This window comes from Capricornis sumatraensis, chromosome 10 (assembly GCF_032405125.1).
Source record: "Capricornis sumatraensis isolate serow.1 chromosome 10, serow.2, whole genome shotgun sequence".
NCBI classification, from domain to species: domain Eukaryota; kingdom Metazoa; phylum Chordata; class Mammalia; order Artiodactyla; family Bovidae; genus Capricornis; species Capricornis sumatraensis.
In genome coordinates, this window is record NC_091078.1 from 104689393 (window position 1) to 104703505 (window position 14113).

The 14113-nt window shown below is 55.3% G+C and overlaps 1 protein-coding gene across 1 annotated transcript; it reads left to right on the plus strand.

Annotated features, from left to right (window-relative positions):
• Positions 1-1710: 1710 nt before the first annotated feature.
• Positions 1711-13686, plus strand: RPN1 (ribophorin I). Its single transcript, XM_068981782.1, has 10 exons — positions 1711-1977; positions 4662-4726; positions 5232-5538; positions 7284-7493; positions 8326-8518; positions 8880-8979; positions 9623-9761; positions 10152-10271; positions 11901-12146; positions 13145-13686. Exons 1-10 carry the CDS (start codon positions 1711-1713, stop codon positions 13325-13327), a joined length of 1830 nt encoding a protein of 609 aa, XP_068837883.1. The 3' UTR covers positions 13328-13686.
• Positions 13687-14113: the final 427 nt, after the last annotated feature.

Genomic DNA, 14113 nt, shown 5'->3' on the forward strand with positions numbered 1-14113 from the left:
CTCACATCCATAGATGACCACAGGAAAAACCATAGCCTTGACTAGACGGATCTTTGTTGGCAAAGTAACATCTCTGCTTTTTAATATGCTATCTAGGTTGGTCATAACTTTTCTTCCCAGGAGTAAGCGTCTTTTAATTTCATGGCTGCAGTCACCATCTGCAGTGATTCTGGAGCCCAAAAAAATAAAGTCTGACACTGCTTCCATTGTTTCCCCATCTATTTCCCATGAAGTGATGGGACCAGATGCCACAATCTTCGTTTTCTGAATGTTGAGCTTTAAGCCAACTTTTTCACTCTCCTCTTTCACTTTCAAGAGGCTTTTTAGTTCCTCTTCACTTTCTGCCATAAGGGTGGTGTCATCTGCATATCTGAGGTTATTGATATTTCTCCCGGCAAACTTGATTCCAGCTTGTGTTTCTTCCTGTCCAGCGTTTCTCATGATGTACTCTGCATATAAGTTAAATAGGCAGGGTGACAATATACAGCCTTGATGTACATACCAATGGAAAACCAGACCCCCCCTCCACCCCCATAAAAGAGCCTCAGGACTTGGACTCTCAGTCACCTAAAAGAATATGCTAATTCTCTATGTAGCAGAACAAAGTCGTAAATCCCATTATGTTTATTGGGCTATGACCACAGGCCTATTGATAAATGTGTACTGTGTAACTATCTAGGCTTATGACACATGAATCATGGGTTAACTTTGATCGTATCTTTTACCTTGATCAGACTAGTTTCAGGGAATTTGGGGAGGTGGGTTTGAGCATGTACACTTAGGGCACATAAGGTTTTTCACAAAAACTGGCCGGGGTCCTTGGCTAAGAGCGCTGCCTTGGGCCCGCCGGTGTAATAAACCGCACTCCGCCATCTGTCTGCACCGTCCTTCCGAGTGAGTCCGCTTCCCGCGACGCGCGGCTACAGCAGGATGAGCTCCTGCTTCCTCCGTTTTTGAGAAGCGCTTGTGCGCCCGGGGCCAGGGAGGTACTAAAGAAGCGCACACCCAGAAGCTGGGACCCGAGGCGGCCCTGAGGCCCCCCAGGGCCGGCGTCAGTGCCGCAGTGCTCGGGGGCGGCTGCCGCCTTCAGGTTCCCGCTTCCGGGAGAGCGAGTCTGGCCTAGACTGGGGGCTCGCTGCCTTCCAGCACCGGGGATGTCTGGTGCGCTCTGACTCACACACGGAAGCAATCAGAGTCCCTGGGACTGCGGCGCTCTAAGGCCCAGGCTGCCCAGCATCTTCCAGACCTCTTCCCTCTCGTTCTCCCCGCCAAAACTAGGCTCTCCGCTAAAAGCACGTCTTCCCGTCCTTCCTTCACGTGGGCACGCAGCTCCAAGCTCCGTCAAGTCGCTTCCTGAGGCAGTCAGTAGGCGCGCCAGGTGTCTTCAGGTTTACAGAGAGTTCGGGGGCAGTATTCGCTAAGCCAAAGCGCGACCCGCCGCCCACTCGGCGGCAGCACTTCCAGGGGACGGCCGCGGCGGGCGCCCCGCTGCCGGCGGCGGGGACAGCAGGCGCCGCCCCCCGGCACCGCGGCCGCCGCGCGCGCAGGCAGGCGCTCGGCGGGCCGCCCGTTGCCGTGGAGACCGGGTCCTCGGGCGGGCGCCGCCATCTTGGGCGCGGGCCGGCCAATGGGCGGCTGCGCCGTGGCGGCCGCGGGGCGCGCGCGGGCGCGCGGGGGGCGGGCGCGCTGCGGCTCAGCTCGGTCCCGGCCATGGAGGCGCCCGCCGCCCGCCTGCTGCCGCCGCTGCTGCTGCTGCTCGCGGCCTGCGCCCCGGCGCCGGGCCGCGCCTCCTCGGACGCGCCGCCGCTGGTCAACGAGGACGTGAAGCGCACGGTGGACCTGAGCAGCCACCTGGCCAAGGTGACGGCCGAGGTGGTCCTGGCGCACGCGGGCGGCGGCTCCTCGCCCCGCGCCGCCTCCTTCCTGCTGGCGCTGGAGCCCGAGCTGGAGGCCCGGCTCGCGCACCTCGGCGTGCAGGTGAGCGCGGCGGCGGGGCGGCGCGGCGTCCGCCCCGGACACGTCAGCAGCGGCCTGCGGCGCGGGCGGCCGGGCCCCGGGCCTGCGGGGGCGCGCGGCCGGAGCGCGGGGACGCGGGGAGCCGCCGCTGGCCACAGCGGTCGGAAACTCGGGTCTCCTGCTTCCAGGGTTGTGCCTCTTTGAAACCGTTGCACACAGAACGCATTTCTTACGGCTGCGAGGAACTCTTTAAAAAATCAGTTCTCTCTTCTTTAAGTTAGTTTAAAAACTCGTGCGAGTAGTAGGGGACAGAAGAGGAAAGTCCAGTTCTCCGCCTCCCCCGACCTGTTCTCATGCTGACAGGAAAGCAATAAATGGATCCCCAGTCGGCTTCTTTTCTTCCAGGCTTTTCAGTCGTCAGCTTTACGTCCCTCGAGGAGGCAGTGTTGGCTTTGGGCGTAGGGGACATACATATACAGAGGTTTGCCTTTTATTGTTGTTCCCATTAGACAACATGCGTTAAGTGATTACCCAATTATTAGTTGGGAAAATAGTCATTACAGTGTCGTACTTCTGAACTTGGAGCTGTAGAGTTGCCTTTATAGAGATCATGCTTCCGAAATGACTCCTGTTCCCTTTCAGGCCTCCTCCATGATGTAGGACGCAGGTTTGCTTCAAGCTTTGTGGAAGGATGGATTAAAACTTCACTTTTATGTGCTGAACTGTGAAGTCCTATTCTTTTATAAAAGCTCCTCCTACCTAGCGAGGTTGTCAGAGTGTGAGAAGGCTACAGCAGAAGCTATCTGGCCATCAGGGCTGGAGAGCGTGCTTCCAACCTGGGTCACTGTACTGGTGTCTTACTGAGAATTTACCTGGTGTTGGGTGTTGTGGTCGGTATTTTAAGGACATTCTCATTTAACTCTCACAACAGCCCTTTGATGTGTCCTCTAACTGCAGGTGAGAGCTGGAGTCTGGGGGCTGAGTTGTTTAAACCCCTGCCTGCAGTCTTTAGGGTAGAGTCAGGCCTTAGGCTAGTTTGTTTCAGACTTCATTTGTGTTCTTCAGCACACCACACTGCCTCTTTGGCCTAGGTGAGAAGAGGTGGGGTTCTGCAGGAGTATAAAACCTGCGGTCTGTCACCAGATTTATCCAGTCAATTTTTTTTTTTTTTTTGGAGTCCAAAAGAGAGGCTCTTTTGTACCTGTCTCAGTGGGGGACATAACCGGATGATAAACTTATCCAAGACGATGCGTATTTTCCAACAACTGACTGGGAGTCTTGGTGCGGTTGCTTGAAGTTTTTCAGGAAATTATCTTCACCCTTACATGGAGAATTTCAGAAGCTGGTGGAAGGGACTGTGGGGATCAGTGACTGGGAGCCAGTGGTTCCTTGTCTCCTTGGCCACCAAAGACATTTTTCCTTTCATTTGCATCCTATATCTGAAATCTTTTGTCTCTCTTATCTTTTGTTAGTTCAGGCAGTGAATCTGATAAATACTAGAAATGAAGAGGAATAGTTCTTAGGACAAAATCTCCATATAACTGAACAGTGAGAGTTCCTGATAAATAGGAGTATACTAGAATGTTCCCATTGTGATAAGAGTCCAGCCAGAGAAGTGAAATTGGTTGTGTTTATTAGGCTTTTGACTCCGTTGAGGATGGTCGCATGATACCTTTTAGGCTGTTTGAAATAATACAAATAGCTTTCTCATTATAGCTTTGTATATATTCTCTATTGGGGATCACTGCTGCTGCTGCTGCTAAGTCGTTTCAGTTGTGTCCGACTCTGTGCGACGCCACCTGGTGCAGCCCACCAGGCTCCCCCGTCCCTGGGATTCTCCAGGCAAGAACACTGGAGTGGGGTGCCATTTCCTTCTCCAGTGCATGAAAGTGAAAAGTGAAAGGGAAGTCGCTCAGTCATCTCTGACTCTTCGCGACCCCATGGACTGCAGCTTATCAGGCTCCTCCGTCCATGGGATTTTCCAGGCCAGAGCACTGGAGTGGGGTGGATCACTGCTTCAGTCCTAAAAGGTGGTCTTAAATTTTTTTCTTTTGGCGGAGTTTGGGTTGGCAAAGAGTGGTGGGTGTATAAGTTTTTTCCTTATCACCTGCTCCACAATCTCATTCGAGGTGCCTGCTCTTCCTCAGAAGGACCCTGCAGCCTGCTGGAGCTGGCATGCTCTTTGTGGTTGTGCCTTGGGTTGCGGGGAAGGATCAGGGTGAAGGAGTGTGTCGTGCCGTTTCTTGTGCCACTGTTCATTTCTTTCGTGCAAGTAAAGTCAGTTTTCATTACGCATGAGACGTTTCTGCTGTAACAGTAAATAATGGTGGGTTTTTTTCCCATGCATATGTGAGTGTAAATGAAGAAAAAAATCTCCAGAAAGAAACCTTTCCAGCCTTTATATTTGGGAGTATGAAGTGTATTTGGAAGTATAATTTTAATTTGAACGCATGTATTTTATCATTCAGGAAAATATTACGGTCTTACGGAGCATATTATACAGCTTATTCAGTGCCAAAGTCAGTCTTTTGAAGTGTTCCTCTATTTTGGTTAAAAAATTGTTACTGAAACCAGAATTCGATTTTCACAAAGTTCTGGCAGCTGGAATTCTTTAATGTGGACGTTATGAGGCAGTTAGTTAATTGCTGACTCAAAATTTAGAGGCCAGAAGACAAAAAGGAATGACTTCGTTTGTCCTGTTGCAGGTGAAGGGAGAGGATGAGGAAGAGAACAATCTGGAAGTAAGAGAAACCAACATCAAGGGTAAAAGGTAAGGTGACCGTCGGCATGCGTCTGCCGTGCCGCCTGCAGGCGGCAGCCTTAACAGCGGATGGCCTGGTGCGCGCCCGGCATGTCGGCTGCCTCAGTCAGCGCGCCTGGCCGCGTCTTCCTGTCGGCCGGCATGCCGTTGTGTGGCTCTACGGTGATGCTTTCTGCACTTACCCTGTTGTTGGACATTTGGGTTGTTTGACGCTCTCATAAACAACTTTGAGATGAACCTGTAGACATTTGTTGATTTTATTTTGTTTGAGGCTTTTTTGGCCATACTGCATGGCTTGCGGGATCTTCCGTGAGCCGCCGCAGTGGAAGCCCAGAACCTAACCCCTTGGCCATCAGGGAGCTCCCTGGACGTTTGTCTTAAAAGGCTTAAGTTAATAGGTTGAAGGTAGTCTCTTAGAGGCAAGTGGTGTTACCTTGGCACCAGATATCGCTGAGACTGTGAGCCGTTCTTTTTCAGTGTCTTGGTCTCTTGTTTCTCCTCGTTCTTCCTGCAGCGGGAGATTCTTCACAGTCAAGCTCCCAGTGGCTCTTGATCCTGGGGCCAAGATCTCGGTCATCGTGGAAGCCGTTTATACCCACGTGCTCCAGCCGTACCCAACCCAGATCACCCAGTCGGAGAAGCAGTTCGTGGTGTTTGAGGGGAACCATTACTTCTACTCCCCCTACCCGACCAAGACGCAGACCATGCGTGTGAAGCTCGCCTCCCGGAACGTAGAGAGCTACACCAAGCTGGGGAACCCCACGCGCTCCGAGGACCTCCTGGATTACGGCCCCTTCCGCGACGTCCCTGCCTACAGTCAGGTGGGCCCTTGCAGCACTCGTCTGCTCTGGAGCCCCAGAGGGACCTCGTTGAGAGGCTTGGGTGGGAATCCAGGGCCCTTTGTGAAAGCAACCCCAGGATTTTAACCTGCTGGGAAGTGACTCCGTGGGGCTCACCGCCCTCCTCCTGGGAGTTCAGGTAGAGGCTGCGGCTTGAGGAAGGCTTTTTAGAGGAGGTGGGACTTGGGGCAGAAGCAGACAAAGCGTCATGGGCAGAGGCGTCGGTGGCTCTCGAGCTCTACCTTAAGGCTTCAGCCAGCCTTTCCCCTTTTTCGCTCTATACTCTCGGTAGATTTTTTAAAAAATTCTCAAAGCAAAGCATATGGACATTTAAAAATCTCTTGTGGTGTACTTTCAAATGGTTTTTCAAAAAATTTAGCCCATTTGTTACGGCACCAGCAGTATGTGACTGCCAGATTCCCCACACCCTCATCAGTACTGGCATTAAATGCAATCACATATGATTAATAATTCAGTTGGATTTTTGAAAATCTAGTCATAGAATGAATGAAGTGGCCAGAGCTGTAAGAATTGAAATACACCTTATCTTGTTCATTTCTTCGACTTGTGGGAAAGAAAGGTATTCTGTTTTTTTTCTTCCAGTTTTATCGAGATATAATTGACACACAGCCCTGAGTAAGTTAAAGGCTTACGGTGCAATGATTTTACTTCCTCATGAAACAGTCATCATAAGGAGCATAGCACACATTCATCAGCTCATGCAAAGTTAAAGAAACAGCCACCTGTTCAGACTTTGGCTCCAATTGCGGTTGTTTATAAAGTTGATAGGCAAAGGGCTGTGAAATTCAAAGAAAAATTAAACGGAAAAAACTCTTTTCTTGTGATGAGAACTCTTCAGATTTACTCTCAACCTTCATATGTAATGTACAGCAATGGTACTTACATTTTTCATGCTGTACATTACATCCCTAGGACTTACTTGTGTCGTAACTGGAAGTTTGTACCTTCTGACTGCCTTCATCCAATTCCCCTTCCCTCTACCCCTCCCCACGCCCCGCCTCTGGGGGCCACAGATCTGGTCTCTTTTTTGTGTGAATCTGTCTTGCTTTTTGAAGTTTAATTGACGCACAACACTTCACTAGTTCCTGTCACGCAACGTGGTGAGTGAATATTTCCGTGCATTTCTAAATGACCACCACGGAAAGCCCAGCTATGACATGGTACCATGCAGAGACGCTGAAGCTGCTGATTCTGTCTGGAGTGCTGCCGCCTCAGTGCCCCTCTCCTGTCCCCCCTCCCCCAGCCCTCCCCCAGCCCCCTCTCCTCCCCAGACCCCCCTCCTCCCTCAGCGCCCCTTCCCCGGCATAGCTGCATAACTGCCATGTGCACGCATGTTAGCTGTGTGACGGCTATGCGCACGCATGTTAGCTGTGTGGCGGCTCACTGTCCTAAGAAGTCCCCTCTGTGAGTGTTTCCAGATTGCTCTTCTCCAGGAGAGAAAAGCCAGTAGTGCTGTGTGTCTCGCTCAGTTTTAAGCTATTTGTTAGCTCACTGGTGACAGATTATGTCTTCACTAGCTCTTAAATATATTGCTCTTTCCTCATTACTGTTTTTCTTTATTTACAGCTTAAGATTTTTAAAGGAGTGTGGAGTTCTGTTTTTAACCATCCTGGGGCTGAGGTGTAGGTTGCCTCCAGTCGGTTTGCTGTGAGCTAGTGTTTTCCTGTTCCCTCAGATCCTTGAGCTCCTTGTTCCTTCCTCTGCAGGACACGTTCAAAGTGCATTCTGAGAACAACAGCCCTTTCCTGACCATCACCAGCATGACCCGCGTCATCGAGGTCTCCCACTGGGGCAACATTGCTGTGGAGGAGAACGTGGACCTGAAGCACACGGGGGCCGTGCTCAAGGGGCCTTTCTCGCGCTACGATTACCAGAGGCAGCCGGACAGTGGGGTCTCCTCCGTCCGCTCGTTTAAGGTGTGGGCTGGTGGGCCTGGACCCTGGCGGACACTGTGACCGTCTAGTCAGGGAGATAACTGGGGCCCAGCTCCAGGCCCTGGTGGGGAACTAGCAGCACGGCCCTCCCCCCAGAAAAGCCCCATTCGTGTAAGTAGGCCATTCTCTTTTACAGAAGATGGGAATAACGGAGAAAGAAAGGAAACCAGACCCTAGGATTGCGGACACGTAGATGCATTTCTTTTTCCTTATAATATCGTTTTTAAAAAACATTTGATCGTATCGCGTATGCAGGTTTATATTTTTTTTTGTCTTATAAACGAAATCGTAGAAGCATGTTCATGTACCTGCATAATACAGAAGGGCTCTGAGCAAACAAAGGCATTATATTTCCCCTCGATTATCAAAAGATGCTTACGGATTTGGAAGTAAGCAATTTAAAAGTAAGAAAAAATTTTTAAAAATTGTAAAAAAGACTAGGTGGAGAAACCCCTTTTGTAGAAATAAACCGTAAACCGTCTAGTGATTTGATGTGATTTCTTCCATCTTTGGTTTCCCTTCCTGCAAAACAACTTACAGGTTATTTTTAGCTTTGTACTAAGTCTTCAGCATCTGCAAAGGTATTCATGAGAATCTGGCTGTTTGCCAACCTTGACTGAGAGGCAGATGAGGTGTCTAGAGCTCTGAAGCCTGTTGGGGGAAGTTAGGCTTTCCTGAGGTGGCTCACACGGAGATGGTCTCATTACGCCGTGCTGTGGTGAGGGGCTTGGGGCGGGACATCTGTCCTGGGCTCGGTGGTCCTTCTTTGGGTCCCTTTCTGGGGTCTCCAAAAAAGCGTGCTTGCTCTCTGCAGACCATCCTCCCCGCTGCGGCCCAGGACGTGTACTACCGCGACGAGATCGGCAACGTGTCCACCAGCCACCTGCTCGTCCTGGACGACTCCGTAGAGATGGAGATCCGGCCTCGCTTCCCGCTCTTCGGCGGCTGGAAGACGCATTACGTCGTCGGCTACAACCTCCCAAGCTACGAGTACCTCTACAACCTGGGTCAGTCTCAGTGACTAGAGGCTGGAGAAGGCACAGGCTGCCTTTCTCTTTCCTGCGGGGGTTTCTTGTCGTCGTGTGTGATGATCTGATGGGGGAGCGTGCGCTCATTCTCAGGAAGGCTGGCAGCAGGACCCCCTTTTCACGGGTGGCTTCCGTCTCTCCAGCACACTGACAGGTGCCTCTGGAGCCCAGTCTGACACAGGGCGCCCCTTCAGCGAGAGTTGGCTGACGTGTTCTTTCATTAGTGGCGGGCTCTCGGTGGTGGCCGTTGTCTCCTCCTGCGGTGCTCAGGGCCTGGGTTCTAGAACTTGCTGGCAAGGTGCACACGAGCCACTCACTGCTGTGTCTGCTCGACCCTTAGGAGACCAGTACGCGCTGAAGATGAGGCTGGTGGACCACGTGTTTGATGAGCAGGTCATAGACTCTCTGACCGTGAAGATCATCCTGCCGGAAGGGGCCAAGTGAGCGTGCCCTCCCTTCCCGCCCCTCCTGGTCCTGCCCTCTTGGTGCCTTGGGGACGCTGGGTTCCAGGGCGCAGAGGAGGGGCTCTTGGCGGTTTAACCTGGGACATCCACAGCAGGCCTGGGTGATGGCCTGAGGCCGACGGGTGCCTACCAGCAGGAAAGAATGCAGAGTCGAGGCAGGCGGGGGGCCTGTGCTGCGCTCCTCGCAGAGGAAAGGACAGTGGAGACAGTCTCTCCTGTGTGGGCTGGGCACACCAGGTTCAGAAGGGCGGGGTCTCATATGGTATATCAGGTACCGTGGTTATGGACAGAGGAGCTGTCTGTGGCCAATTTAAGCAGAAAGCAAGGAATCTGGAAGGGAGAGGGATCTCATCAGAAGACGGCCTCTGCTGAACCAGGATGGGGCGGACAGAGCCCAGCCTCCCCATGAGTCCAGCCGGTGGTAACCAGTGGGCCACCTGCCCTTGGCACGGGGGCGAAACGTGCCCAGGCAGGCTTTTCTGGCAGTGGGCCCACGGTCTGGGGGCCAGGTGGGACCTTAGGAGTAGGACTGGGGCCCTGGGCCTGGGGATCCTCGCTGTGGGGCCAGCTGCAGCTGGGGAGTGCGGTTTGTCAGGCTGTCCCACCGGGTCCCCTCCAGGAACATCCAGGTGGACAGTCCCTACGAGATCAGCCGCGGCCCTGACGAGCTGCACTACACCTATCTGGACACGTTCGGCCGCCCGGTCATCGTGGCCCACAAGGAGAACCTGGTGGAGCAGCACATCCAGGACATCGTGGTAGGCGCGCGCGCCGGGCCCCAAGAGCGGGCGGGGGTGCGCACGCCGGGCCCCGAGAGCGGCCGGGCAGGGCGCGCCGGGCCCCGAGAGCGGCCACGGGCAGGACGCGCCGGCTCCCGAGACCGGGCGGCCAGGGCGCGCTGGGCCCCGAGAGCGGGCGGGCAGGACACGCTGGCCCCCGAGAGCGGCCGGGCAGGGCACGCCGGGCCCCGAGAGCAGGCGGGGGCGCGCACCCCGGCCCCGAGAGCGGCCACGGGCACGCGCGCACGCCAGGGGGGCCCCGCCTCCACCCGGGAGCGGCCGCGGGCGGGGCGCGCTCGGCCTGGGGCGGCCCCTGCCCCCGGGCTCCGCGTCCCGGCGGACGCGTGCCAGCAGTGTCCCCCTCCCCAGGTGCACTACACCTTCAACAAGGTGCTCATGCTGCAGGAGCCGCTGCTGGTGGTGGCCACCTTCTACGTCCTCTTCTTCACCGTCATCGTCTACGTCAGGCTAGACTTCTCCATAACGAAGGTACCCGGCCGCCTGCGTGGCGCGCTTGCCCTGCGTCCATCTGGGCGACACGCTGTCGCCTGGGCCCCCGCCCCGCCTGTGGCCCCGGCCATCCTTAACCTTGGAGGCCCTCCTCCCATTGCCGGCATCACGGGCTCGTGGTGCCGCCCGGTGGCGAATGCGGGGCGGTGGGCGGTGGGCAGAGCGCCTCAAGCCATCGGGCAGGAGGTGGGGGGCGACTGGCCGGATGCAGCGGCGTGCAGACAGCAGGGCCGTGGTTTTGAACAAGGACCTTGGTCCCCCAGGCTGCCCGGGGTGGGGGTGCGCCGGGCAGCGGCCAGTTAGCCCCGTCACCGGGGAGGGCTGAGTCCAGGTTTTATGACGACATATGCCCATTTTTTAAGGTATAAAAACTGCGTATTCTCTCATTAATTTAAAGAATGCTGAGCTTTAAAAATAACTCTGCATGTGGGCATTCTGTAGGAGCAGTGAGAATAAGCCGCATGCCCCCGTCACCCAGGTGGAGCAGTTAGCACCTGGTCCCCGTCTGTCTGTAATTCTCTCCCTGGACCATCTGAGGGGGAGCCGCCGCCCTTCCGTGCGTGCTCAGGCGTGTGTGCAGCCTGCGGGCGCCGCCTCGAGTGGCGGGAGCACACGGATCGACCTTGGGAGCATGGTGTCCCGTGATGACGACCAGTGTGAGCCCTGCACAGACTGCCCCGTGGGCGGCTTCTAGAGCGCGTGGTTTCCACGCTTGAGGCTGTTAGGCCCCTTTAATCTGAAACATTTGTAATTAGGTTTCTTACGATTGTCCCTGAGAATCCCTATTATACATTTCTGGTGAGAGTGTGATAAACTGGTGCCATGTCTGTGGTGCGTGATGTCAGCAGGCACCTGGTGTCAGCTGGTCCAGGGTTGGTGGTGGTGATTTCTTGGATGACTTGGTGCCTGTCTGGTTTCTGCACCAAAAAGCTACTGTTTTTCTCTTTACAATTAATACAGTCTGTTTGAGGCTATGTAAATACTGCATACGTACACCCGTGAGTTAACAGTATTCATTATTGGTTCTTGTCCGAGTCTGTTACCAGTTGTGGGGGCCTTTCCCCTTAGCAGTCGGCTGTCCGCTGTGAGGAAAAGCTTCCCGCGTTGCTGGCTGTTTGGATTCAGTGGCCTGTTGGATCACTGTCCGCTGCTCTCTGCAGTAGGCCCATGCTGAGAGGTTCTGGGGAGTGTGCCAGGGCCAGGTCTAAAGGGCCGTGGAGGCCACGGAGCTCAGGCTTCGTCCTTAGGCCCTGGAAACACGTGGAGATGCTGAGCGGGAGGGAGACGCAGTAAAGGTCCCCGGAGTCCCCGGCCGAGCCGGGCTCTCCCCTCCCTCAGCACCTCCCGGCCCTTGCGGGGGCCCCTGGCGGTAGCGCCCCTTTCACCCCGTCCGTCTCTCCTGCCGGACCTGGATGTGGCTGTCTGCCTCATCTCCCGGCCCCGTGCTGCCCACCGCTGAGCCGTCCAGCGCCTGTGTTGGCGAGTGTGCGCCTCTGGCTTCCCGAGAAGATGCTTTTCTGGCTTCACAGCTGGGGCGGGTGCTCCTCGGGAGGTGCCGGTCAGACCGGGTCAGGCCCAGATGTCATCACACACGGTGTCTCTCCCCAGGACCCGGCTGCGGAAGCCAGGATGAAGGTGGCTTGCATCACAGAGCAGGTCTTGACCCTGGTCAACAAGAGACTAGGTCTCTACCGTCACTTTGACGAGACAGTCAACAGGTACAAACAGTCCCGAGACGTGTCCACTCTCAACAGCGGCAGGAAGAGCCTGGAGACGGAGCACAAGGCCTTGACGAGCGAGGTGGCGCTGCTGCAGTCCAGGCTGAAGGCCGAGGGCTCTGACCTGTGCGACAAGGTGAGTGCCCGCCGCCGCTGCGCACCCGGCTCGATGCCGCCTGGGTCCACGTGGCCAATGGCGTGGGACACCCCGGCTCGCCGCTGGCTTGGGGGGGCGAGCACTCCCACTGAGTTCCTGTGCTGCACGTGCCCCCCGGGGCTGTGAGATCTGGGGTCTCAGGGCCTGCACAGCACTGTCCACGTGGCCGCCGTGGAGCGCTGCCCCTCCAGCTGCTTGGGCTGTGCGGAGGAGCACAGACTTTGAATGATGGCTTGGAATCCAGGCTCTGATTCATCCTTTGTGAGCCTGGCAAGTTACCTAACTTGGGTGCCTCAGTTTCCGCATCTCTACATTGGGGGTTGGGGGGAGCTGTTGGGTCCTGGCTGAGCTCGCAGCCGTTGTGGCTGAGCCTGTGAGCGTGTGTGACATGTGGGAAGCCCGGGGGTAAGGCCGAGAGCCCCCGACCACTGCCCCCTCCTGTCACCCTGAGCTGGTCTCGTCAGTGCCCCTGCCCTTTCTGACCCACTCAGGTGCATCCTCACGTGGGTACTGCCTGTTGGCCTCCCACGGGCGGGGTGCCTGTCTGTCCCGTCTGCTGCTTTCCAGAGCGTAGACTCGTGCCCGGCACCATGGCTCATAGACACTCGCTAAGTGTCGAGCGAATGTGGCTGTGAAGGCCTCAGCTTGACCCCCCCGTCAGTGGCGATGCACGTGGCCTGCCCTGCTGTTGGTGCTTTGCCTGACGGTCCCTGGCCCAGTCTGGCAGCGGGAGGGGAGAACAGATGTTCCTCGAGTGCCTGCGTGTGCCAGCACCGTGTGGGGGGCTCACGTGTTGTCACACTTGATGCTCACACTCCACAGCTGGGGCCAGGGGTGGTGAAAGGCCTGGCTCCCCCGGGCCAGAGGCTGAAGGGACAGGGCTCGTGGGAGTGAAGCTGGCCTCTCCCCACAGTGTCCCTGCCTTGGGAGGTGGTGCAGGGACACTCTCGACCCTGCCCTGCTCTTGCCTCGTTCAGGTGAGTGAAATGCAGAGACTGGACACACAGGTCAAGGAGCTGGTCCTGAAGGCGGCGGTGGAGGCCGAGCGGCTGGTGGCCGGCAAGCTCAAGAAAGACACGTACATCGAGAACGAGAAACTCATCTCGGGAAAGCGGCAGGAGCTGGTCAGCAAGATCGACCACATCCTGGACGCCCTGTAGCCCTGCAGAGGGCAGGCTTGGGCCCAAACGGCAAGGCCAGCACAGACCGGCTTCTGGATTTTGTAAAATGCTTTCAAGGAAGACAGAAGTCAGGCCCTGCCTTAGGCAACGCAAGAAGCTTCATTTTTGTCCCTAAAGTATCCCTTTAAAACAACAGCAAAACTTAAATGTCATGAAAAACAAAATATCTTTGTGTTTTGAACAAAGAAGTTTTTGAGTTTTGTTTATTCTGAATCCTAGGATATTTTTGGCATCTGTTAAGCCCTTGTTTTATAGCCTTATAATTCCTGATGTGTGGGTATTTTACAAGCACGTGTGTTTTTTAAAGTGTGTGTGACCTAGTGACAATAAAGTTGGGACTGTGAACTTGAGTTTTGTTGCACCGAAAAGCTCTCCTAACTTATTTCTTAACTTTGGGGATAGTACTTCATCAGGTGCCTTTTATCCACTAAACAGTGGATTTGCAAAAAAAGAAAAAGACGGATTTGCTCCCGGGAGCAAGTTTGTGTGGCGAGTATAGGTTCCATTTTACATCTGGGAACCCTGATGCCACAACGGTAAGGTGAGGCCCCGAGCCGTGTGAGGGGTGTGGAGCACGCGGGGCACGAGTTCTTCCCGGCACTAGGGTGACAGCAGTGACGTGACGGCCAGACTCAGCCACAAACTGGCAGGCCCTGAGGGTACACCCGGGAGAGCCCGGGCGCGAGGCCGTGCCAAGGCCCGGGGCCTGCAGCCTGCGGGCTTCACCCCAAGGTCAGGCGAAGGGCAAGCGGAGAGGGAGACACG

What these genes read in the sequence shown, in the direction of transcription:
- RPN1 (XM_068981782.1), top strand. Translation starts at nt 1,711, where the DNA reads ATGGAGGCGCCCGCCGCCCGCCTGCTGCCGCCGCTGCTGCTGCTGCTC. An exon ending in TAGACTTCTCCATAACGAAG is followed by an intron (nt 10,272 to 11,900) that starts GTACCCGGCCGC and finishes GTCTCTCCCCAG; the next exon opens with GACCCGGCTGCGGAAGCCAG. An exon ending in GCTCTGACCTGTGCGACAAG is followed by an intron (nt 12,147 to 13,144) that starts GTGAGTGCCCGC and finishes TGCCTCGTTCAG; the next exon opens with GTGAGTGAAATGCAGAGACT.